We start from the raw sequence: 25,541 nt of genomic DNA on the forward strand, positions 1-25,541 counted from the left end.
ACGATACACACCTTTACATACCTAACACAGGCTATTATACAGACCCACACCTTTACATACCTAACACAGGCTATTATACAGACCCACGATACACACCTTTACATACCTAACACAGGCTATTATACAGACCCACACCTTTACATACCTAACACAGGCTATTATACAGACCCACGATACACACCTTTACATACCTAACACAGGCTATTATACAGACCCACGACACACAGCTTTACATACCTAACACAGGCTATTATACAGACCCACGACACACAGCTTTACATACCTAACACAGGTTATTATACAGACCCACGATACACACCTTTACATACCTAACACAGGCTATTATACAGACCCACGACACACAGCTTTACATACCTAACACAGGCTATTATACAGACCCACACCTTTACATACCTAACACAGGCTATTATACAGACCCACGACACACAGCTTTACATACCTAACACAGGCTATTATACAGACCCACGACACACAGCTTTACATACCTAACACAGGCTATTATACAGACCCACGATACACAGCTTTACATACCTAACACAGGCTATTATACAGACCCACGACACACAGCTTTACATACCTAACACAGGCTATTATACAGACCCACACCTTTACATACCTAACACAGGCTATTATACAGACCCACGACACACAGCTTTACATACCTAACACAGGCTATTATACAGGCCCACGATACACACCTTTACATACCTAACACAGGCTATTATACAGACCCACACCTTTACACACAGCTTTACATACCTAACACAGGCTATTATACAGGCCCACGATACACACCTTTACATACTTAACACAGGCTATTATACAGACCCACACCTTTACACACAGCTTTACATACCTAACACAGGCTATTATACAGACCCACGACACACAGCTTTACATACCTAACACAGGCTATTATACAGACCCACGACACACAGCTTTACATACCTAACACAGGCTATTATACAGGCCCACGACACACAGCTTTACATACCTAACACAGGCTATTATACAGACCCACGACACACAGCTTTACATACCTAACACAGGCTATTATACAGACCCACGACACACAGCTTTACATACCTAACACAGGCTATTATACAGACCCACAGCTTTACATACCTAACACAGGCTATTATACAGACCCACGACACACAGCTTTACATACCTAACACAGGCTATTATACAGACCCACGACACACAGCTTTACATACCTAACACAGGCTATTATACAGACCCACGACACACAGCTTTACATACCTAACACAGGCTATTATACAGACCCACAGCTTTACATACCTAACACAGGCTATTATACAGACCCACGACACACACCTTTACATACCTAACACAGGCTATTATACAGACCCACACCTTTACATACCTAACACAGGCTATTATACAGACCCACACCTTTACATACCTAACACAGGCTATTATACAGACCCACACCTTTACATACCTAACACAGGCTATTATACAGACCCACACCTTTACATACCTAACACAGGCTATGATACAGACCCTCGACACACACCTTTACATACCTAACACAGGCTATTATACAGACCCACACCTTTACATACCTAACACAGGCTATGATACAGACCCTCGACACACACCTTTACATACCTAACACAGGTTATTATACAGATCCACAAATGTACGCCAGCTAGCCAGAAGACACACAACACACATACACCTTAATTAGTGTTATCACGATACCAGTACTGTGAAACCAGTAAGGAAGGAAGGAAAGGAAACAAGCTGACTTCATCTCTTGAGGAAAACCGTCCTCATGTTGGAAAAAAACTGCCTTATGTTGTCACAGTCACATTTGTTTATTTTGCAAGCTATAGCACACTGTTTTACAACAGCGCCACAGAAGTCTGCTTTGTGTTTTGTTTTTTTGTCAATGAAAATCTGGTATTGTAGTATTGTGATACTGGTATCGTGACAACACTCACCTTAACACACACACCCCTGTACACCAAGGCTCTAATACAGAATGACCCACATAGAGTAAAGCTGCTATGTGGTTACTAAACCTTTGTCCAAGACAACGCCCAGGGCCCATATTAACATTAAAAGTGCTGATCTAGGATCAGGTCCCCCCCGTCCATATATTCTTATTTAATTCATAATCTATATTAGCCCTTTTCAAACCTTTCCCCAGATATTCCAGAATTAGCACACCTGAATCAACTTGTCAACTAATCATCAAGCCCTCGCCGAGGTAAAATAGGTGTGCTAGTTTAGGGCTACCAGAGGAGGGGTTTAAAAAGGCTGATCTGTATGAGTCATTATATCAGCAGTCCTACTTTGTTCCTGGTTTGTGACATACCCCCAGGTCTTTTTAGAGGTGAACACTGTGAGCCTGACTAGTGAAGCTTGAAGTGAAGGAAACTACAGCATTCAACAACACCTCTCAGCCATTATACAGAACCCCCCCACCCCCCTAGACATCAGTCATTCTAACTATGGCCCCGGGGGTTAGGTAGGGTGTGTGGGGCAGTTGGCGGGCCATGACTAAACTGAGACTGATCAGTGTTGGGATCAGTGCTGACTGAGGCAGGCAGGGGTGATTATGTGGAAGCAGAAATCATGATGTGACAGATATGCAGTCAGAGCAGGATCATTGTGTGGCAGGCAGCATCATTATGTTGATGTTGATTGTGGGGTAGATAAGCGCATTGATCTGGGTACAGCAGCAATAGTTATGTTAAGGCCTGTTCTACTGATGCTATCAGGACATGTAAATGAGGCCAGGGCATCTGGAAAACCACCTGAGGGTACGTGTGTGTGTGTGTGTGTGAGAAGTATGCAGGGGGTGGGAGGTAGAGCTCTGGAAAAGTACACACACGCCCCAGCCTCCCTCTGTCCTCTCAACACGAACACGTTTCATGTCAGCCCTCTCTGGTCTCAGAGTACACACACTGGACGAGTTTAGCTTATTTTCAGACCATTACATTACATTGGTTCTAAAGGGAAATCTCCACCCACCCGGGACACCGAGCGATGCAAAACGAACTCATCCACACACACACACACAGGACAGGATACAGGAAATATCCCATGAGGAGAAAGGAAACATCCCTTCCATTCAAGCTGTTTAGCTGCTCCACAGGGAGAACCATGATGGTCAGAACTATGCTGTACCATTAAACATAGTAGGGCCCAGAGTTTCTGCTGGTCAGTTCACATGGAGGGGGTAGAAGTAGGGTCTAGCGCAGGGTTCTTCAATTCCGGTCCTGGAGGGCCGAAACACCTCTGTTTTTCATCCTCTCCTTCTAATCAGGGGCTAATTCAGACCTGGGACACCAGGTGAGTGCAATTAACTACCAGGTAGAAATGAAAAACAGAAGTGTTTCGGCCCTCCAGGACCGGAATTGAAGAACCCTGGTCTAGCGGCTAGGGTTTCATACCGTGTTGAACCAGAACTTGACGATGGGGGCGTGGTAGAAGGCGTAGAACTTCCTGGTTAGAGGAAGTCTTCGGGAGCGGACCTGTGTCTCCGCCTCATCCTTCACCTCCACGTTGTCATCCGCCTTCGCCTCCTTGAACACGTCCTGGAGAAGAATCATGTTTAATAACGCATGTTTAATAGACTGTATAGACATGTACGCATATGTATATGTATGTGTATATGTCCATGTATATACATGTAGACTGAAAAGACTACAGCACCAGAAATTAAGAAACCATCAATTAAGCGAGAACTGCAGTCCAACCCTCTCTCTCATATAACTACCCCTCATAGCTAAATTCCAGGACCATCATAGCTACCCCTCACAGCTAAATCCCCAGGACCATCATAGCTACCCCTCCGAGCTAAATCCCCAGGACCATCATAGCTACCCCTCAGAGCTAAATCCCAGGACCATCATAGCTACCCCTCACAGCTAAATCCCCAGGACCATCATAGCTACCCCTCACAGCTAAATCCCCAGGACCATCATAGCTACCCCTCATAGCTAAACCCCAGGACCATCATAGCTACCCCTCACAGCTAAATCCCCAGGACCATCATAGCTACCCCTCACAGCTAAATCCCCAGGACCATCATAGCTACCCCTCAGAGCTAAATCCCCAGGACCATCATAGCTACCCCTCACAGCTAAATCCCCAGGACCATCATAGCTACCCCTCACAGCTAAATCCCCAGGACCATCATAGCTACCCCTCATAGCTAAGCCCCAGGACCATCATAGCTACCCCTCATAGTTAAATACCAGGACCATCAGAATACCAGTAGCACCAGTGTACATGCCAGAACAGACACAGTAAGATAAGAAAATACAACATAAACTAAGATAACAGATGTGATGAACTCTGTCATATTGATTCTGACCATCTGTATGTTGTCGGTGGTGTTATGGAAGTTGTGTTCGCTATCCTCCATGGTCATTTGATGGGCGTCCTGACTCTGAGGGATGTGGGACATCTCTGCCTTTGTCTTGAACTCCAACAGGAGGATGGCAGGAGGCACCAGGATACTGAGGATCACCTAGAAATATATAGATTATTATATTCAGATTATATTTCGTTTTTATATGTATTTATTATATATTTTTATTTATGTTTACTCAGGAGGGACCAGGAAAATGAGAATGAGAAAAAAATGAGAAAAAAACATAATACATCTATAATAACCGTCTAAGCACAGAGCCCTGTAGAACACCATTATGTGTGTGTGTGTGTGTGTGTGTATACACTGCATTGCTGGGCAGTGTCACCTTGTACCAGGAGTTCTTCCTCATGTTGAGTTGTCCCATCCACATGTCTGACAGCAGCAGCTGGGTACAGGTGTGAGCCACGAAGGGTCGTAACCGTGACGACACTGCCAGCTTCAGACAGGTGCTGTTACTCCAGTTCTTCAGTTCGTAGGTCAGCAGCTTCATCGCCATGGTTTCATCCTGTCTGAACGACTGTTCCAGGAGGTCCACTGCTAGAGTGCCAAATTCACTATAAAATAATAATATCTACATTACTCCAGACATCATCATCACTGCAAACATGACACGCATAACAGGGTATCAAACTCATTAAAAACACCATCATAAACATCATCATCAGTCACTGCAACACAGCACCTCATTGTCAGCACCTCACTCACAATAATAGTCTGACACATTACATACTAATACTCAGTAATACTCATACTTCAAGTAGCCTTGAGTATTAGTGACTACGTTTTAGTGACTACTAGTAGTAATGCGTCATACTTGGAGTACTCAAAGTATTAGTATGTCATCTGTCACATATTATACTCTGAGAATTAGTGAGGATTGAAGTGTCATAGTTATTTGGTGTGTAATGTGTCATACATACTTTGAGTAGTCCTTGAGTTCCTCAGAGGTGTCGTCGACCACGTCACTCTTCTTGGCCTCATAGCCCATGGAGCGACAGAGTTTACAGGCCACCAGGGCCTTGGCCATGCTTTCCTCCCCATGCTTCCAGAAGAACAGAGACATCTTCTGCCTATTCATCAGGACGGCCCACATCAGCAGTTCGTTGAACGGGTACGGGAACCTGCGCGTCTCCGGGTCGTCGATGTCAACTATCTCCTCCTTGGCTTTTTTCTTGGACTGGTCTGTCGCCGACTCCAACTAAGAGGGAGAGGGGTGGGTGTCGAGAGGGGGAGTTTAATGTAATCTGATGGCTCAGTTCTGTGGCGTGGGTTTGTATGACTGATCGTGTGTATGTGTGTACCTTGGATTTGTATTGATTTGATTGATTGATTTAATTCATGCTCGCAGTCAACAAGAGTAATGCAGAATGCACAGTTACATTTAGACAATACTTCAAAAACACAAAATACTACATTAAATTAAAAAGGTCCTATCTTACAAGAAATTACAGTTTAAAAAGTCACATTTTGTTATTAAAAAGTCTGATTAGAAATGTTCAGCCTATTTGTCCTTGCGTTGATGCTGGACAGTTGGTTCTGGTTGCGGAGTACTCTGCCAGTAATCTCCCATTCTCTGTGGTAGGAGATCCTGTAGACGGTGGTCAGGTTGGTGCATGTCAACGACCAATCTTACTGCTGCTTGCTCTCTCCATGACTGTAGTGGTGGAAGGGTCAGTGGGATGTCTCGGTTTTTTTGTTATTATCTTGCTTGCCCTTTTCTCTAACCTGTCCAGTGCATCTTGCTGCTTCTTTGTGCAGCCCACCAGCAACACACTGGCATACTCCAGGCATGGTCGGATTACAGTGGTGTAGATCTCCACAAGGTCATCAGTGGACAGGCCGTTCCTTGCCATCACACAAGTCACAGTCATGAAATAGAGACGCTTTGAAGCGTTTTTCACTGCCTGGTCAATGTGTTGGTCCCTACTCCCCACTGAGTTAGTTGTCCAAGTGGAAGCCATGGTATTTTGTGCTTGTTACAACTGGAACAGCCTGTCAACCCAGGATTAGTGGAGCTGGTTGGGGAGGATTTTTGGAATAGCAAATTCTTAGTTAAAAATACTATTTTTTTTACATTAAGAAGCATGTTGATACCTGCCACCCATTCCTTCAGTTACTTCACCTTCTCTTCCATTGAGGTGTAATTTTTAATGCTTGCTAGCCTTATAGCACGGTACAGCTCAGTCATCGGCGTAGCCAGTGTGTTCTCAAACGACTCTCCGTGTTGTGTGTGTACCTTGGGTTTGTATGGCTGTGCAGTCTTGATGAAGTGGTTGTGCCTGGTCTTTTCCTTCTTGTCGGCCTGGATACTGAACGACTCTTGGCTCTTCCTCAGGTGGGACCCAGGCCCCGCAGAGTGGCGACCTGACCTCTGGAGAGAGAGGAGGGAGTGAGGGAGGGAGCGAGACCGAGAGAAAGAGATAGAGAAAAGTTTACCTTCACCATTACTCTAAGTGAATCAATCAGTGAAACCGGAAGATCAAAATCAAAATTAGTTTATCCCTTGACCCTGAAGCGACCTCACCTTTTAACCTGTAATCTTCAACCCTTAACACTAACCGTTAACCCTTACCCTGCTGTTGCCGTGGAGATTGTTGTAGATGATCCTGAAGCGTTTCCTGGTGTAGTTGCACCTGTAAGTCCCGCCCATCAGGAACTCTATCACCAGGCCAATGTCAATTAACGTCATCTTGTAGTTAGGGGGGAGATTACCCTGGAAAGAATCATAATAAGAGTCATAGTGAGCCATACTAATCTAATCAACAACACCATCATCATCAATTACTATTGTTCAATTTAATAAAAACTTTATTGACAATCAATGGTTGACAGGAAGTCAAAGGTGTACCTGTTTGACATCCCTTACAAGGTTGAAGAGCGTTGGATTGGTAGGGGACTGTTTCTGGAACAGAAAAGACACAGATAAAAACACGATGCCCAGCAGGACCATGGACAAACAGACCATTTAGAAATGATTTTGACAGAATACAAATCAAACGTTAGATTCGAGAGGTTGCACGTGTGATGAGAACAGTAATGGTACCAGCATAGAGCCCTGTGGAGCATCATTATGTGTATGTGTGTGAAATTGGTGAGCTGTGTGTGTGTGTGTGTATGTGTGTTACCGTGTTGTATAGCTCCTCCAGTCGTGTGATGGTAAGGAACCTGTGCATGCTGACTCCATTCTCAATCAGGAGCTTTACAAACTCCACACGGTCCATCACTAAGGCATCCAGCATGGCCTGCTCCAACGAACCCACCTGCGCCCGCACACACACACACACACACACACACACACACACACACACACACACACACCTCAACAAGGATCCAACATTGACTGCACTAACAAGTGACTGGACGTTTCTATATCCTGAATAAATATACCAGACCAGTTCAGATTAGTCAAAATAAACAGTCTACTGGCAGCCTTCCTGTAGCCTGTCCCTTGGGTCATATAGGACCACTGACTCTGGAGTGGCTAGCTTAGGAGATATTTGGGGTTTAAATTAAAGGTTTTCATTTAGGCTGATACTGGTGAACAGCACATTCATAATAGATGCAGTCTTGACAGACAGACAACTAGCCAGCCAGCCAGCCAGAGACAGAGACACGAGAGAGACAGCCAGCCAGCCAGCCAGCCAGCTAGCCAGCCACACAGACAGAGAGAGCCAGCCAGCCAGCCACACAGACAGACGTACCAGTAGCTGTTGTCCATAGACGAACACATGGTTCTTGGCGATGTCCACCCGGTCCCAGGCCAGAGTCAGAACCAGCTGGTCAAACGCAGACTCATTGGTGCCTGGAGGAGTAGAACACGAATCAAATGTTATTGGTCACAACAATGCAAAGTTAAAAAGTAAGACAAATATTTGCTAAATAAAAAAGGAAATAGTAACACAATAAAAACAATAATTAGGCTATATAGAAGGAGTACCTGTGCCGGGTACGAGGTAGTTGAGGTAATTGATGTAATACAGTATGTACATGTGGGTAAGGGTAAAAGTGACTAGGCAATCAGGATATATAATAAACAGAGTAGCAGCAGCGTAAGCACACACACATGCACAGCATACAAACAACACACACGCAAAACACAAACATTACCATTAATGCAGTGTTTCCTGTTGACTTAGCAGCAGGATTAAGATAACAGGGCTAGGGGGAGGACGGACTACAGAAACAACCATACAGAATAATACAGATTCAATACCATACTAATCACTCCGGTTTACACAGGACCATATCCTAACATCCAACACTAATCGTCCATATAAATCCATGCATGATGTCAGAGTTACACACCAATTTGAAGTTAGGATTCTACTGCATGAAAGCTAGACAATCCCCAAGTTGCTCTCTGTGCCCTCAGTGGGCTCCTGATACATTCTTTCATATGATTTGGGAGTGCCCAGGCGCTTTACATTTCTCAAGTTGTGTTTCATCCTGTCTTTCTGACATAATGGGTAGAAATGTACCATGTTCCCCATCTATTTTATTGTTAAATGAAGACACTACTTTAGACCTATTTGGCTGGCTTGACAGCAGACCAAAGAATGATAGTATCACGTTGGCAGGCTCCTCATTCTTTAAGCAGACAGCAGTGGCTGCTATCATTCATGGACATTAAAAACATGGAAATATATGTAGGACTCATGCATGGGGCGAGAAAAATAAACATATTTGCTCTTTCATCAAATGTATGACTCTGTAAAAAGACTGCTATTGTGAACCACTAATCTAACTTTGGGTTGGGGAAGTCCTGTGGATGGGAAGGGAACTTGTTTGGCCTTGTCACTTGATTCTCTGTCTATGTGTACCTGTTTAGTGTACCTTATTAAAAAAAAATATATATAGTGCATACTAATACACAGTCAAATACAACTACCATGGAGAGAGAATTTCCTACAGGATTTAAAGTTCAAGTTGTATTTTCAGGATGTAAGTCCTGATGTGGGAGGAGGTACATTTCCATATTTACAAACATGTCTCTGTAACCTTACGGTTCATCTGATATGTTTATGGAGGAAATCTTAAAGTAACTGTCCAGTGAAAATCTCACTTTTAATGGCTCATAATCTGTTAACGCAAACCCAAACAATGTTGTTGACTTGTCCTATACTCATATTTGTGGCCAAAGCATAAATTACAGGAAAAAAACACTTCAAAAACCCCACCTCAAAGTTGTATCTCAAACAGACCGTTTCAAAAATGCTTGCCATTTCCTCAGAGGAGACGTCTCATATTTCCTCATAGAGGAGACGTCTCATATTTCCTCATAGAGGAGACTTCTCATTATCACGAGGTGGCTGATTGGCTGATCAGCCATTTACACCCACACCATTCTGTTGTTGCAGTAAGCCCACACCATTCTGTTGTTGCAGTAAGCCCACACCATTCTGTTGTTGCAGTAAGCCCACACCATTCTGTTGTTGCAGTAAGCCCACACCATTCTGTTGTTGCAGTAAGCCCACACCATTCTGTTGTTGCAGTAAGCCCACACCATTCTGTTGTTGCAGTAAGCCCACACCATTCTGTTGTTGCAGTAAGCCCACACCATTCAAACACAGACAAGCTGCTTTTTAACATACATACTTAATTACCATTTTTGGAAGTAAAACTATTTCACTCATGTTGTAATTCATTATAGGTCATATTTCATAGAAATCTGGAAACACTGGACAGCTATTTTAAAGGTATTTCTATATGCTTGTGTATGTATCATTTAGGGTCTAATGAGCTATTGGAGGCCTCCTATTGAGGATGTGTTACTGGTTGACCAGGACTAATACTGGTTTGACAGGCTTGTATTTCCTGCTGGCTAGGGATCTATTATGTTCAGTCAGAATGTCCTGAACTCTAGACTGACTGGACTGGTTCCTCTACATTTTAGTCATTTAGCAGACGCTCTTATCCAGAGTGACTTACAGTTAGTTAGTGCATACATTTTCATACTGGCCCCACGTGGGAAACGAACCCACAACGCTGGCGTTGCAAGCGCCATGCTCTACCAACTGAGCTACTGGGGACCTATACTACGGGATCAAAGACGATCTACATAGCTGGTAGAAACGCTGGGCAGGGCGGACCAGGAACACATTCCTACCTTTGTCTGATCTACTTATTTCATTTTTTATTTATTTATTTCACCTTTATTTAACCAGGTAAGCCAGTTGAGAACAAGTTCTCATTTACAACTGCGACCTGTCCAAGATAAAGCAAAGCAGTGCGATAAAAACAACACCACAGAGTTACATATGGGGTAAACACAACGTACAGTCAATAACACAATAGAAAGTCTATATACAGTGTGTGCAAATGTAGCAAGTTATGGAGGTAAGGCAATAAATAGGCTATAGTGCAAAATAATTACAATTTAGTATTAACACTGGAATGATAGATGTGCAGAAGATGGTGTGCAAATAGAGATACTGGGGTCCAAATGAGCAAAATAAATAACAATATGGGGATGAGGTGGTTGGGTGGGCTAATTACAGATGGGCTGTGAACAGGTGCAGTGATCGGTAAGCTGCTCTGACAACTGATGCTTAAAGTTAGTGAGGGAGATAAGAGTCTCCAGCTTCAGAGATTTTTGCAGTTCCAGTCATTGGCAGCAGAGAACTGGAAGGAATGGCGGCCAAAGGAGGTGTTGGCTTTGGGGATGACCAGTGAGATATACCTGCTGGTGCGCAGACTACAGGTGGGTGTTGCTATGGTGACCAATGAGCTAAGATAAGGCGGGGATTTGCCTAGCAGTGATTTATAGATGACCTGGAGCCAGTGGGTTTGGCGACGAATATGTAGTGAGGGCCAGCCAACGAGAGCGTACAGGTCACAATGGTGGGTAGTATATGGGGCTTTGGTGACAAAGCGGATGGCACTGTGATAGACTACATCCAATTTGCTGAGTAGAGTGTTGGAGGGTATTTTTTAAATGACATCGCCGAAGTCAAGGATCGGTAGGATAATCAGGGCATGTTTGGCAGCATTAGTGAAGGAGGCTTTGTTGCGAAATAGGATGCCGATTCTAGATTTAACTTTGGATTGGAGATGCTCAATGTGAGTCTGGAAGGAGAGTTTACGGTCTAACCAGACACCAAGGTATTTGTAGTTGTCCACATATTCTAAGTCAGACCCGCCGAGAGTAGTGATTCTAGTCGGGCGGGCGGGTGCAAGCAGCGTTCGATTGAAGAGCATGCATTTAGTTTTACTAGCATTTAAGAGAAGTTGGAGGCTACAGAAGGAGTGCTGTATGGCATTGAAGCTCGTTTGGAGGTTTGTTAACACAGTGTCCAATGAAGGGCCAGATGTATACAAAATGGTGTCGTGTGCGTAGAGGTGGATCTGAGAGTCACCAGCAGCAAGAGCGACATCATTGATATACAAAGAGAATAGAGTCGGCCCGAGAATTGAACCCTGTGGCACCCCCATAGAGACTGCCAGAGGTCCAGACAACAGGCACTCCGATTTGACACATTGAACTCTATCTGAGAAGTAGTTGGTGAACCAGGTGAGGCAGTCATTTGAGAAACCAAGGCTATTTAGTCTACCAATAAGAATGCGGTGATTGACGGAGTCGAAAGCCTTGGCAAGGTCAATGAAGAGGGCTGCACAGTACTGTCTTTTATCGATCGCGGTTATAATATCGTTTAGGACCTTGAGCGTGGCTGAGGTGCACCCAAGACCAGCTCAGAAACCAGATTGCATGGCGGAGAAGGTACGGTGGGATTCGAAATGGTCGGTGATCTGTTTGTTAACTTGGGTGAAGGAGAAGCAGGGGGGGCATGGGCAAGTTGCAGTGGAGGGTGCAGAGCTGGTGATCGGGGTAGGAGTAGCCAGGTGGAAAGCAGCCAGCCGTAGCAAAATGCTTGTTGAAATTTTCGATTATCGTATATTTATTGGTAGTATAATATAATATGCTATTTAGCAGACGCTTTTATCCAAAGCGACTTACAGTCATGTGTGCATACATTTTTACGTATGGGTGGTCCCGGGGATCGAACCCACTACCCTGGCATTACAAGCGCCATGCTCTACCAATCGAGCTACAGAGGACAGTGTTTCCTAGCCTCAGTGCAGTGGGCAGCTGGGAGGAGGTGCTCTTATTCTCCATGGACTTTACAGTGTCCCAAAACGTTTTGGAGTTAGTGCTACAGGATGCAAATTTCTGTTTGAAAAAGCTAGCCTTTGCTTTCCTAACTGATTGTGTATATTGGTTCCTGACTTCCCTGAAAAGTTGCATATCGCGGGGGCTGTTCAATGCTAATGCAGTACACCACAGGATGTTTTTGTGCTGGTCAAGGGCAGTCAAGTCTGGGGTGAACCAGGGGCTATATCTGTTCTTAGTTCTGAATTTTTTGAATGGGGCATGCTTATTTAAGATGGAGAGGAAAGCACTTTGAAAGAACAACCAGGCATCCTCTACTGACGGAATGAGGTCAATATCCATCCAGGATACCCGGGCCAGGTCAATTAGAAAGGCCTGCTCGTTTAAGTGTTTTAGGGAGCGTTTGACAGTGATGAGGGGTGGTCGTTTGACCGCGGACCCGTTACGGACGCAGGCAATAAGGCAGTGATCGCTGAGATCCTGGTTTTAGAGGGTAAATTAGTCAGGATGATATCTATGAGGGTGCCCATGTTAACGGATTTAGGATTGTACCTGGTAGGTTCCTTGATCATTTGTATGAGATTGAGGGCATCTAGTTTAGTTTGTAGGACGGCCGGGGTGTTAAGCATATCCCAGTTTAGGTCACCAAGCAATACGAACTCTGAGGATAGATGGGGGGCAATCAATTCACATATGGTGTCCAGGGCACAGCTGGGGGCTGAGGGGGGTCTGTAGCAAGCGGCAACAGTGAGAGACTTATTTCTGGAAAGGTGGATTTTTAGAAGTAGAAGCTCAAACTGTTTGGACACAGACCTGGATAGTATGATAGAGCTGTGCAGGCTATCTCTACAGTAGATTGCAACTCCACCCCCTTTGGCAGTTCTATCTAGATGGAAGACCACTAACAGATAGGCAAACATGCACACACAACTACTGACTACACCAGGACAGACTCATTCATGTTTTAGCAAAACAGGTGAGTACCTATCCTTTCAGAGCTCTCTCTTGCCCTCTGTCTTAGAGCCAGAATGGATAGAATAGAACGGAGAAAAGTGAGAAGAGGAAAGCTTTATGTGTTGTGAGAATGGGGCCTCAGAGTACCTAGCAATAAGCCCCTCCGAGACCCACAGGGAAACCCCAAAAGAGATCAAGAGAGAGAGCGAGAGAGAGCGCAGGACCAGAGAGAGAGAGAGAGAAGGACGAGAAAGAGGACGAGAGAGAGAGAGAGAGAGAGAGCATGACGAGAGAGAGATTTAGACAGGGAGGGAAGAGAGTGATGACTTCTCAAAACATCTCTATAGTATCAGTTTCAAAATGAAAACATACAAATGAAAACTTTTGCTACACAACCCACTGTCTCGCCCTTCTCTTTTTGTTATTATTATGGTCTTTTCATTTGCCTTCTCCCTTTCTCTAGGAGGTCAGAGGTCAGAGAGGAGTCATGGGCACAGATCTTCTGTCAGTCAAACAGCAGGACACTGCGATGGAGTTACCCATCACACACACGCTTCAAACACACACACGCTTCGCACACACACCTTTCAGTAATGCCCTCAGTATGGCCACATCGATATCCTGGTGGTCCTCAGAGCCAATATGAAACACAGTGATCTGTCATTCAGAGGGAAGACAGAAAGAGAGAGAAAACAGGCAGTCATTCATCGTAAGTAATGCATTACATTCTGGTATTTAGGAAAAATGATAAGCGTTATTCTTTTAATCCGTATCTTTATATTGATCATGATCAGACTATGAACAGAGGACACAGTATGCATTGTAGGATTCAGCATTCTCTTAAAATTAATTAAGTATTTGTATTTATTAAGGATCCCCATTAGCCGTTGCCAAGGCAGCAGCTACTCTTCCTGGGGTCCAGCAACATTAAGACAGTTATATGCCATTTGAAATATTACATTACATTTCATAACACTTCACCCAATACATTTAGTGTGCTCCCTCAGGCCACTACTCCACTATCACATATTTACAATACAACATCCATGTGTACGTGTGTGTAGAGTGGGTCTTATCATGTGTCTGTGCGTGTGTCTCTTCACAGTCTCCGCTGTTCCATAAGGTGTATTTTTATTAGTTTTTTTAATCTGATTCTACTGCTTGCATCAGTTACCTGATGTGGAATAGAGTTCCATGTATTAACTGTGAGTTAACTGTGTGTTTACCAGTTCTTTGCTCTTCATACATTCCACAAGGGTCTGGAAGAGGTGGATCGCATCGCTGTGGCTGAAGTTGAACGTCTTTTTGATCGTAGCGATGATTTCCGTATCCACACCATCAGGTAGACCCCTGAAGGGTTAAAGGAAGTTATGTTACCATCCATCCTCTAAGTAACGGTCCTAGCACAGAACCTTGTGGAAGCCCATTATATGTGGGTCAATGGGTTGGAGGAATGTGTGTGTCTCACCCCCCTTCCTCAGTCTGTTTGTGGACGTAGGCCAGTATGTCAGCAGCGCGGCCAGTCCCCTCACAGACCACCACAGGGACAGGGGGAGTCTCCTGAAGGTACTCCAACACCGTCAGAATTACGTTGGGACCCCCTTCAAATATCAACGCTACCACAGGAACACCCTGACCAATTCCTGGGAGGGAGGGAGGGAGAGATTGAGAGAGACAGAGAGATACAGAGAGATCGAGACAGAGAGAGACAGAGACAGAGAGAGAGAGAGAGTCAGAAGATCACTAAATATGCTGTAGAAGAACATTGGAAACGTCTCAAATATCAACATTGTATGTTCATCTACTGTAGATCCTGTATTCTATCGGTCTCTGTTTGTGATGACAACAGGAAAGCAGTAAATGGTTAATTGAGAGAGACATGTCACAGGTCTTAAACCACCATTATAAGAGGGTGTTTCAGCAGGTCATCGGACTGCCACACCATAATAACAGAGGCTTTCTACACTGGGTGTACATACTGTATGGGTGTCTGCCTAGGATATTATAATAATAGGGTATCTAAGGTTACTGTGATAATAGCCGGTCTCTGGTAAACTACTTCTGTCACACACTGGCACTTAGAACCACCACACAGAGACAGAACAGGCCAGGGGAGATACAGCAACTACGGTAGGAGACACTTACTGATATACATTTTTTGCTCATCTTTATCAAGGGTGCCAATCATTTTGGACCGGATCGTAATTCTTAGACATTGCCTTCAGGTGTCAAAGTACTCTCAACACACAGCCACAGAAGATGCCTGTGGCGAAAATAATAATAATAAAACGTTACGTTTAGATCCTGGATGCTAATTGGTTGATAGTCGTTAGTTATTTACAATAATCCACGGGTAATGCCTGTTAACAGTGCTATTTGAATTATCACCGTGCATTCACTGTCCCACAGCCCAGCCAGGCAATTCCAAAACTTTATCTCTACTGGACAAAGCATCTAGACATTATTTCCCCCATGTTTCTAGCCTAGCATTTGGTTTGTAACAGTGGGGGTTTGTCTAAACCTTGCAGTCTGCCTCTCCGATCTCTGCAACAATGTTGGAATGCAACCTTCAGCGTGCAAAATGAGAATGAACGTGTTCGGACGAAACAGACAGCTTCTCTGAGCCAGGCGAATTCATGCAGGCCTAGTCCTGGCCGTTCTTCCACCCTAGGCGAGAAAAACTAGAATAGTGTAGCCTACAGTGACGGGCCGCAATGCAATTTTATGACTGCCCATCCGTGTCCTACCGTTTGCATTGGCTTTATTAGCCTAGACCTGATTCCCGACCAAGGCTTAAGACTCATCATTTTGTCTATTTAAGATCTGCATGAGAGATACACAAGTTCATCAGGAGTTATGAGCCTATTTTCAGTGAGAATCAATGTGTTTACACAGCGGTTATGAGCCTATTTTCAGTGAGAATCAATGTGTTTACACAGCGGTTATGAGCCTATTTTCAGTGAGAATCAATGTGTTTACACAGCGGTTATGAGCCTATTTTCAGTGAGAATCAATGTGTTTACACAGCGGTTATGAGCCTATTTTCAGTGAGAATCAATGTGTTTACACAGCGGTTATGAGCCTATTTTCAGTGAGAATCAATGTGTTTACACAGCGGTTATGAGCCTATTTTCAGTGAGAATCAATGTGTTTACACAGCGGTTATGAGCCTATTTTCAGTGAGAATCAATGTGTTTACACAGCGGTTATGAGCCTATTTTCAGTGAGAATCAATGTGTTTACACAGCGGTTATGAGCCTATTTTCAGTGAGAATCAATGTGTTTACACAGCGGTTATGAGCCTATTTTCAGTGAGAATCAATGTGTTTACACAGCGGTAAATGCAGACGTGTTTTCTTCTTCGCTATGATCAGCTCGTAAAAAATTGACAAATAGGCCTACAATTGAAATCATTGATTCATGACAATTTAGCCCACGGCGTGAAACTCCCGCAGCAGACGGGAGTAGCCTAATTTAATTCCATATTGTCCATTTTATTTTGACCTGTCCTGGTTTTAGGATATGGAAGTGCATTTTTATTTAATAGGGGTATGTGGTCGGAGACACGTGCCAAAAGTGTCTGTCTCATAACATTGTCATAAATATGGTCTCCAGTCTGTAGGCTACAGAAAAACCACATAGGTTACTAGTCTCCTATAGACTACATTATTTATGATAGGTGACTTGAGTGTTGGTGAAGCAACGCAGCGCTGCTGATCTTCAACAGCACTCTGGAGAGGCATGCTGGGCATGGACAAGATAAATATTTTGCGCCCCTGGCTTTGCCAAAGTGGGCACTGCTTATCATGGGTTGGCATCAGCACTCACCTAAATAGCCCATATGCCATTGGGCGAGATACGTTTAGCTCAGAAAATGCCGCCGTTGTCAGCCACCTAATCCTGCCTAATGGGCGGGGCGGGCCCTGTTCATGCATCAGCATTATTATTATGGAAATATCCAAAGAAATGGCAATAAACAAAGGTGAAAAACAGAAATTGAGCTAGTTTGCTGTCATTCCAGCTGCTTGATGGGATTGTGTTAGCTTTAGTTGCTTAGCTAGCAAAGGAAAAATAGCTAGCCGGCATAGTAACCCTTAGCAATTAGAACTGGCGACCAGTCCGCTTGGCTAGCTAATGTGCCAATAAAACAAACAACCAGTGCTTTTGGCAAGCAACCTCAGAAATAGAACTCACAACTGGGGTTTGACCAGACTATATTGTTGGGTGGAAGGATGAAATCAAATGAATTTACTGTTAAAATGAAAACATGTTGTTAATCTTTTTTAAAAATATGTTAGTAATCGTTTTATAAAAGCAATAAGGCACTCAAACCTGTGGATTATCATGAATAACACACTCCAACCTGTGGATTATCATGAATAACACACTCAAGTATTGTTTACCGGCACTCCGCTTCCCGTTGTGCGTAAGAACAGACCAAAATGGTGTGTTATTCACGATAATCCACGATTCTCATGCCTTATTGCTAAAGTATCCTCTGCAGGTCAATGTATTTATTGTGTGTGTGTGTGTGTGTGTGTGTGTGTGTGTGTGTGTGTGTGTGTGTGTGTGTGTGTGTGTGTGTGTGTGTGTGTGTGTGTGTCGCTTACGTGCGTGTATCCTCTGCAGTTTGATGTGTTTTTCCAGCTGGCGGCGTAGTTCGACCTCTGCTCCATACTTCCCCACGGTCCCATCATCCACCAGCAGGAAGTGGGAGTGGAGGTTGTTCAACACGTTTAGCTTGGACAGGGGGTTCAGCAATGTCTGGTAGGGGGCTACAACCTGGGACACACACACACACTATTCTGACTGGACAGCAGATATTTTTGACCACTTGAAAAATAAATACTGGGTATGTAAGTATTGTGATGTGCTTGTTTGTGTGTGGGGTTTTTGGGTTTTACTATCCTTGTGGGGACCAGAAGTCCTCACAAGGATAGTCAAACAAGGAAAACGACATTTCGCCGATCCCCACAAGGAAAAAGGCTATTTTAGGGTTAGGAGTTAGGTTTAGGGGTTAAGGTTAGTGAAAATAGGATTTTAAATCAATTGTTTGGTCCCCACAAGGATAGTAAAACAAACTTGTGTGTTCCTTACGTCTCTCCCGATGAGGTCATTGCGGTTCTCAATGACGCCCCAGGGAGCGACTCCAATTGTACAGATCTTCCTTGACGATCTAGAACAGTGTTCCTTCAGTGCATCACCCACATGTTTGGCAACACCTGGAGGTCAGGGGTTCAAATACAACCAATCAACAACAAGCAATGTATCCAAACAGACTAGTTACAAGTGTAGTTGTCTGGATAGCCAGTTTGCTGCAGTGGAGTGTCACTATCAGGACCAGTCAGAGTAAACACCAGCCTGGTTAATTAACCCACTACAGTAAGTAATCAGTTAAACACTGTCATTAAGTAATGAGTCAAACATGATCATTAGGTCTCCATAATGAGTTAAACACAGTCTTTAGGTCCCAGTAGTACTCTGCTAAGACAGAACACCCGACTTGTGTGCCTTTTGCTTAATAAGAACAATAACTGTAATAGCAGTGTGTGTGTGTGTGTGTCAGTGTGTGAGAGAGTTTGCGCAAATCTGTGTGCACGTGTGTGCTAGCGTATGTGCGTTTTTCTATGCAAATGTGTATGTGTGTCACCTGTGTTAACCCCTCCCGTCAGTATCCACGCCCCAGTGGTGACAGCAGCTTTGATCAGGCCCTTCCCCACCACCTGTTTGATACGGGGGTGCAGGTCAAAGTTCTGGATGCCTCCGTGGACAGAGATGAGGATCTTAGGAAGCTCCATCTGCCACTCATTCAGCATCAGCCTCAGGATGCTCTCTGGCCTGCTGTCATGGGACAGACGCACATACTGGGGACAGGAGAGGAGAGGAGAGGAGAGGAGAGGAGAGGAGAGGAGAGGAGAGGAGAGGAGAGGAGAGGAGAGGAGAGGAGAGGAGAGGAGAGGAGAGGAGAGGAGAGAGCGGAGCCGAAAGGAGAAATTGGATGGTTAGAACTTCTCATGTACAAACAAAATGTTGTAGTCCTTTCAAAAGACGCCCAGCTTTAATTTTAAGTTTGAACCCTGAGCGCAACATTATTATTAATGATGTTGCAATGTCAATTCTTGGGTCTTTGAGGGCCGATTTCCCGAACCTACATGGACATGCTTGATACAGATTCTCCATTAAATGTGTTAATCTGGGCCATGGAAAGCGGAATGTACAGTACAGTAAAGGATATCCTCAGTCTCACAGCCACCCAACCCCTTCACTTGCTCCAAGGCATAATAAACCTGTAGTTTTAAGAGGGGGATTTCCTCGTATTATAGTCACTGCTGTTTCTAAAATATTAGATTAAATGGCGTTATGTGATTATATTCACCTCCTTCATGTAGAATAACCACAACAATAAACACTTAGTTTAGTCTGAAAAGGATGTAGGTCCCCTGTAGCTCAGTTGGTAGAGCATGGCGCTTGCAACGCCACGGTTGTGGGTTCGTTTCCCACAGGGGGCCATTATGAAAATGTATGCACGCACTCACTAACTGTAAGTCGCTCTGGATAAGAGCGTCTGCTAAATTACTAAAATGTAAAAAAGAAAATGTAAAATGTAGTTGACTCATCAGAAACATTACCTATGTTTATACAAAGGCCTAAGTAAGTAAGTTAGTCTGAGGTAAAAGTGTTTTCCTAGGTGGTATAGTTGTCTACGTCCCAAATGGCACCCTTTTACCTACATAGTGCACTACTTTTGACCAGAGCCCAATAGGCTATGGTCAAAAGTAGGGCACTATATAGGGAATAGGATGCCATTTGGGATGAAGCCACTGGCTATCGAGGAAGGCTAGACAGGCTAGGCTGCTCAGCTCAGGGCACTGAAGAGTTTCCAGAATGCTAAGCCAGGCCAGGTCAAAGGATGTCTTATACTGTATACATTTGGGGTGATGGCCATAGACACAATGTGACTTAGACACTGTTTTGGATTGTTGGGTTAAGCGCTTAGGGAGTGTCAGTCTCTGTGAGTGTGTGTGTGTGTGTGTGTGTGTGTGTGCGCTTGAGTGTGTAAGCTTCTCTCCACCCTACCTTGGCTCTGTAAGAGTGCGACCCTCCCTGGAAGTTAACGATGCCGTAAGCGTCTGTAGGGCTCTCCTCTGTGTGTTTGTCCACAGCCCACTCCTCCAACTCCGGCTGCACCCCACCCTCTGCCCCCCCACCCAAGTTCACGTCCGAGTACTTCATGGCCAGGCTGGCTGTAAACCCAGCATGCTGCCGGACCAGCCGACCACAGCAGCATCTAGAGGAAGGGGGGTGGGGGGGGACAGAGAGCTAAATATTATTTTACACACACACACGTCATAGCCCCATAGGAATCATCAGCTTTCCCCCTCTACACTTCCATAAAGAGAGATATACACAGAGCAGTCTAGGTCCTGCTCTCCCATACACCCTCTCTCAGTCACCTCAGAGGGATGATGTGTTCCTCATGACACACAAAGCCTGGAAGGTAATGGTTCCTTGACAGGACCGGGGTGTAGTACAGTACTATATACAGTGGAGTACTATATACAGTGGAGTACTATATACAGTACTATACAGTGGAGTACTATATACAGTACTATACAGTGAAGTATTATATACAGTACTATACATTGGGGGCACTATGGACTGAGCTCATGTCTGTCTGGGAGATCCGAATAGGGCCAAAGACTCACCTCACCAACTGCTGGCAGATCTGACATCCTGGAAGGCATCTGAAACAACAAACACATCTTCACATTAGAGTATGAAGTAAAATATAAGTATTATACATACATTATATACATAAGTACTTGATACACTACATGAACAAAAGTATGTGGACACCTGCTCGTCGAACATCTCATTCCAAAATCATGAGCATTAATATGCCGATATAACAGCCTCCACTCTTCTGGGAAGGCTTTCCACTAGATGTTGGAACATTGCTGCGCGGACTTGCTTCCATTCAGCCACAAGAGCATTAGTGAGGTCGGGCATTGATGTTGAGCGATTAGGCCTGGCTCGCAGTCTGCGTTTCAATTCATCCCAAAAGGTGTTTGATGGGGTTGAGATCAGGGCTCGGTGCAGGCCAGTCAAGTTCTTCCACACCGATCTCGACAAACCATTTTTGTATGGACCTCGCTTTGTGCCACAAAGTTGGAAGCACAGAATCGTCTAGAATGTCATTGTATGTTGTAGCATTAAGATTTCCCTTCACTGGAACTAAGGAGCCTACCCGAACCATGAAAAACAGCCCCAGACCATTTTTCTTCCTCCACCAAACTTTACAGTTGGCACTATGCATTGGGGCAGGTAGCGTTCTCCTGGCATACGCCAAACCCAGCTTTGTCTGTGGGACTGCTAGATGGTGAAGCGTGATTCATCACTCCAGAGAACGCGTTTCCACTGCTCCAGAGTCCAATGGCGGCGAGCTTTACACCACTCCTGCCGACGCTTGGCATTGCGCATGGTGATCTTAGGCTTGTGTGCGGCTGCTCGGCCATGGAAACCAATTTCATTAAGTTCCCGACGAACAGTTCTTGTGCTGACGTTGCTTCCAGAGGCAGTTTGGAACTCGGTAGTGAGTGTTGCAACTGAGAACAGATGATTTTTACGTGGTACGCACTTCAGCACTCGGTGGTCCTGTTCTGTGAGCTTGTGTGGCCTACACACTTCGCGGCTGAGCCGTTGTTGCTCCTAGATGTTTCCACTTCACAATAACAGCACTTACAGTTGACTGGGGCAGCTCTAGCAGAGCAAAAATTTGATGAACTGACTTGTTGGAAAGGTGGCATCCTATGATGGTGCCATGTTGAAAGTCACTGAGCTCTTCAATAAGGCCATTCTACTGACAGTGTTTGTCTATGGAGATTGCATGGCTGTGTGCTCGATTTTATACATCCGTCAGCAACGGGTGTGGCTGAAATAGCTGAATCCACTAATTTGAAGGGTTGTCCACATACTTTTGTATATATAGTGCAGCTGTAACCTGGCCTTATAAAATAAGAGAGATGAACTCAGACAACCGTTTGTATCTAGTCCCGTTTGAAGACACATTCATCATGTACCCGTTGTTAGCCCATCTCTGGGTTGTACTTCAACAGGAAGCAGCAGTGTTGTTAGTATGATCAATAAGTAAACCAGCTAGCATTGATTGAGTACCACTCACACCGATATATAACTGACTCCTCTGGTTTATACAGAAAGCTGATATTGGATATGATCTCCACCGAGTTAGGTAAATTTGCTTTTAGTTTTTTTGCGCCTCATGTGGAATGATCTCCAAAAGTGCCTAAAGTTGGTGCCTCTTTGGGCAATTTAGGTAAATGTTAGAGGGCCTTTTTACTGAAGAATGTGTTTGTTTCATATGTTTGTGTTTTGCTTTTCGTGTTTTGTGTAATGGATGTGTATTGAGAAATGTTATCCAGCAAATAATTTATGTAAAGATACACTGAGATAAATTACTGAGTAACGGTGTGAGTTGGAGGAAACTGTAAAGATTAGTTACTCTTTCGTTGGAAACAAAAACAACAGAAAGAGAGAGAGAGATGGCTAACCCACCACAGACTGTAGAACATTCCATTAGACTGTAGAACAGTGGTTCCCAACCTTTTTCTAACCGTGGCACACCTTGATGGGATATAAAATTAACGTCAGACCTCAAATTGACCTATTCATTTATTTAGTGGTAATGACCTCCATCTCATCTGATCCATACTGCAAACCATTTATTTACTGTGAAAACCTTTTTTTATAGATTAGATAGGGTTTATTTGAAACATTTTCATCGTTTTGATAGTTCCTTACTCGTGATGGTTAATTTTTGTGTGCACCCGCTTAAGAGCGTCTCGCAACCTGCGCCAGAAAGAAGAAACTGTAGCTCAGGTAAAATAGGTTTGAATGGTTTTGGCTACAGATGAGCAGTTTTCTGCATTGTAAAAGGTGGAACCACAGACACAAAGCCATGCTCCATATGGTTCTATGGCAAAGGCTGTGGTATAGCTAAGTCCAGAGCCATATATTAAGAAAGAAATGACTGACTAAGCCTAATAAAACTTGCCTGTGCTAATGGTTTTCACAGACGAAGTAAAATGATACAAATGACTTTGCTTGTGATTGCACGCCCCTCAAATAATACAAATGTAACAGCCTGAGCACACTGGACTGATGTAACCATGTGCCGTTTAGTGTATTATCTGACCGGCACTAGTGCTCCCATGTGCATTCCACTGGTCACTTTTAACTAAGTGTTCAATAAAGAAATAAATCAAGATTAGGAAAAGTTTTGTGGCACACCTGAGAGTTCCTCAAGGAACACCAGGTTGGGAACCACTACTTTTAGAGAGTGTGGGGATGGAATCTGTGTCACTGTGGGTAACCTGGCAACGATTGATGTCATATTGGGAAAAATAGCCAGCGTGAAATCCTCTGTTAGTACTTCACAATAAAATACATGTTTTGAAGAGAGCTGACTTGTTTGAGTGTCTAGCTGTCCAGTAGATGTGGTGAACTGAATGACTGTAGCCTACCACACACTTACACACAGACACACACTAGCACCCTTTTCCCACTGTCTCGAACCCAAACCGTACTGTGCTGGATTTGATATTTTCTTTTCAGATTGTCTTTCCCAACACAGTTGCAGCATTGTAACCAGGCCAGCACGGTTCAGTAGTGTGAAAAGTGCACAAATGGGACCTCTGTAGAATTCTAGCACTGCAATGTCACATTCCAACAAGTTCAAGTTGGAAATACTACTAAGCTGCACGAGACCTTCAAGTTCAAACAAGGCTTAAACTTCATACCACACAGACACACACACACATAACCTAGCCTACATGTCAGACCTTCATTTTATATTGTAATGTTATAAACATAGAAAACAACACCTGTTCCTCATTTTATGATTGGATCCACCAGCCGCCGAAAACTATTTTGGTTGCGCCCGGTCCCCAGAGGCAGCAGCCCTGCATTAACAGTTCAGCAGCGTGCACTTCCTCCCTCTCTTTGCTGTTCACTGAGGAGACGTAGCTACAGGGCTCGAAATTAAGGGTGTCCCGTCGTCCCAGGACGATACAAATATATGTCTGTGACGGTTCAAAACAGACTCTGGGACAGTTCTGGGACGACAGATCCAAAATTCATACAACCACTGTACATTGTAAGTGCAGCATTGTGCACACGGCAGTAGGCTCTGCACGAATGTTCCAGAATGCAAGTAGCGGTAACACACTAAAAAAGCACACCACACATTTAGAAAGAGGGGAGATCTAAAGATGCAACAACTAGCATGGGTTGCTAATATGACTAGGATTGCTGGACAATGAAAGAAAGCTGCTTTCAATGGGATAAGGAAGTATTTATCAAATAATTCCCTCCATTTCTATGGTCTGATTTTGGCTAGGCTACTTTGAAACAAGGTAAGACATGCCTCATAAAATGGCATAAAACCTCCAGGGTTTAAATAATTAAGTTTATAGTTAAATAGTTTCAAAATGCTGACTGCCTCCACTCAGAGGTGCAAGGTGGGTGATACCATTTGCGCTACAGGCACTGGCCTTTCTCTCCACTCTTGTGCTTGATCTGAATGAACCGTGCCTTCAGTAGGCTTTGGTTTCCGCTCTGCTAGCTTTGGTTAATAATGCTATGGGTGGGATGGGAGACATGGAGCGAAAGAGGAATGAATAGAGAGAGAAACAGGGATGATTAAAGAGAGAGGGATTTAGATGTTAATGTTAATGATCCTACATTATATTTGTCAAACATGACTGGAGTTTGTCCTATATTTATGTAATTAAACGTCTAATTAAAGTTTGGCAACATTTTCTGATGCCTCCCTCATGTCAACATCGGTGTGGACATATCACCTAAGCTACACTTTGAGATGTAGGCTAATTATTTATGTACAGGTAACTGCCAAAATAAAGGAAACATCAACATAAAGCGTCTTAATAGGCCATTGGGCCACCACGAGCCGCCAGGACAGCTTCAATGCGCCTTGGCATAGATCCTACAAGTGTCTGGAACTCTATG

The 25,541-nt window shown here is 44.1% G+C and overlaps 1 protein-coding gene across 1 annotated transcript in view; it reads right to left on the reverse strand.

Moving 5' to 3' along the window:
* LOC311120261 (transient receptor potential cation channel subfamily M member 7-like) overlaps nucleotides 1-25,541 on the reverse strand; it is a 69,046-nt gene that overhangs the window by 27,719 nt on the left and 15,786 nt on the right. The window contains exons 3-19 of the mRNA XM_084194887.1: nucleotides 21,203-21,241; nucleotides 20,574-20,784; nucleotides 19,147-19,360; nucleotides 18,594-18,718; nucleotides 18,107-18,278; nucleotides 14,965-15,139; nucleotides 14,723-14,846; nucleotides 14,081-14,153; nucleotides 8,137-8,237; nucleotides 7,561-7,695; nucleotides 7,284-7,337; nucleotides 7,008-7,148; nucleotides 6,672-6,806; nucleotides 5,356-5,633; nucleotides 4,761-4,989; nucleotides 4,376-4,531; nucleotides 3,450-3,593 (exon numbers count right to left, since the gene is read on the reverse strand). Of these exons, the coding sequence (XP_084051013.1) occupies nucleotides 3,450-3,593; nucleotides 4,376-4,531; nucleotides 4,761-4,989; nucleotides 5,356-5,633; nucleotides 6,672-6,806; nucleotides 7,008-7,148; nucleotides 7,284-7,337; nucleotides 7,561-7,695; nucleotides 8,137-8,237; nucleotides 14,081-14,153; nucleotides 14,723-14,846; nucleotides 14,965-15,139; nucleotides 18,107-18,278; nucleotides 18,594-18,718; nucleotides 19,147-19,360; nucleotides 20,574-20,784; nucleotides 21,203-21,241 (2,506 nt within the window). The remainder of the gene's footprint in view (nucleotides 1-3,449; nucleotides 3,594-4,375; nucleotides 4,532-4,760; nucleotides 4,990-5,355; nucleotides 5,634-6,671; nucleotides 6,807-7,007; nucleotides 7,149-7,283; nucleotides 7,338-7,560; nucleotides 7,696-8,136; nucleotides 8,238-14,080; nucleotides 14,154-14,722; nucleotides 14,847-14,964; nucleotides 15,140-18,106; nucleotides 18,279-18,593; nucleotides 18,719-19,146; nucleotides 19,361-20,573; nucleotides 20,785-21,202; nucleotides 21,242-25,541) is intronic.

Source organism: Coregonus lavaretus (assembly GCF_964263955.1).
Source record: "Coregonus lavaretus genome assembly, contig: HAP1_SCAFFOLD_161, whole genome shotgun sequence".
Lineage (NCBI taxonomy): Eukaryota > Metazoa > Chordata > Actinopteri > Salmoniformes > Salmonidae > Coregonus > Coregonus lavaretus.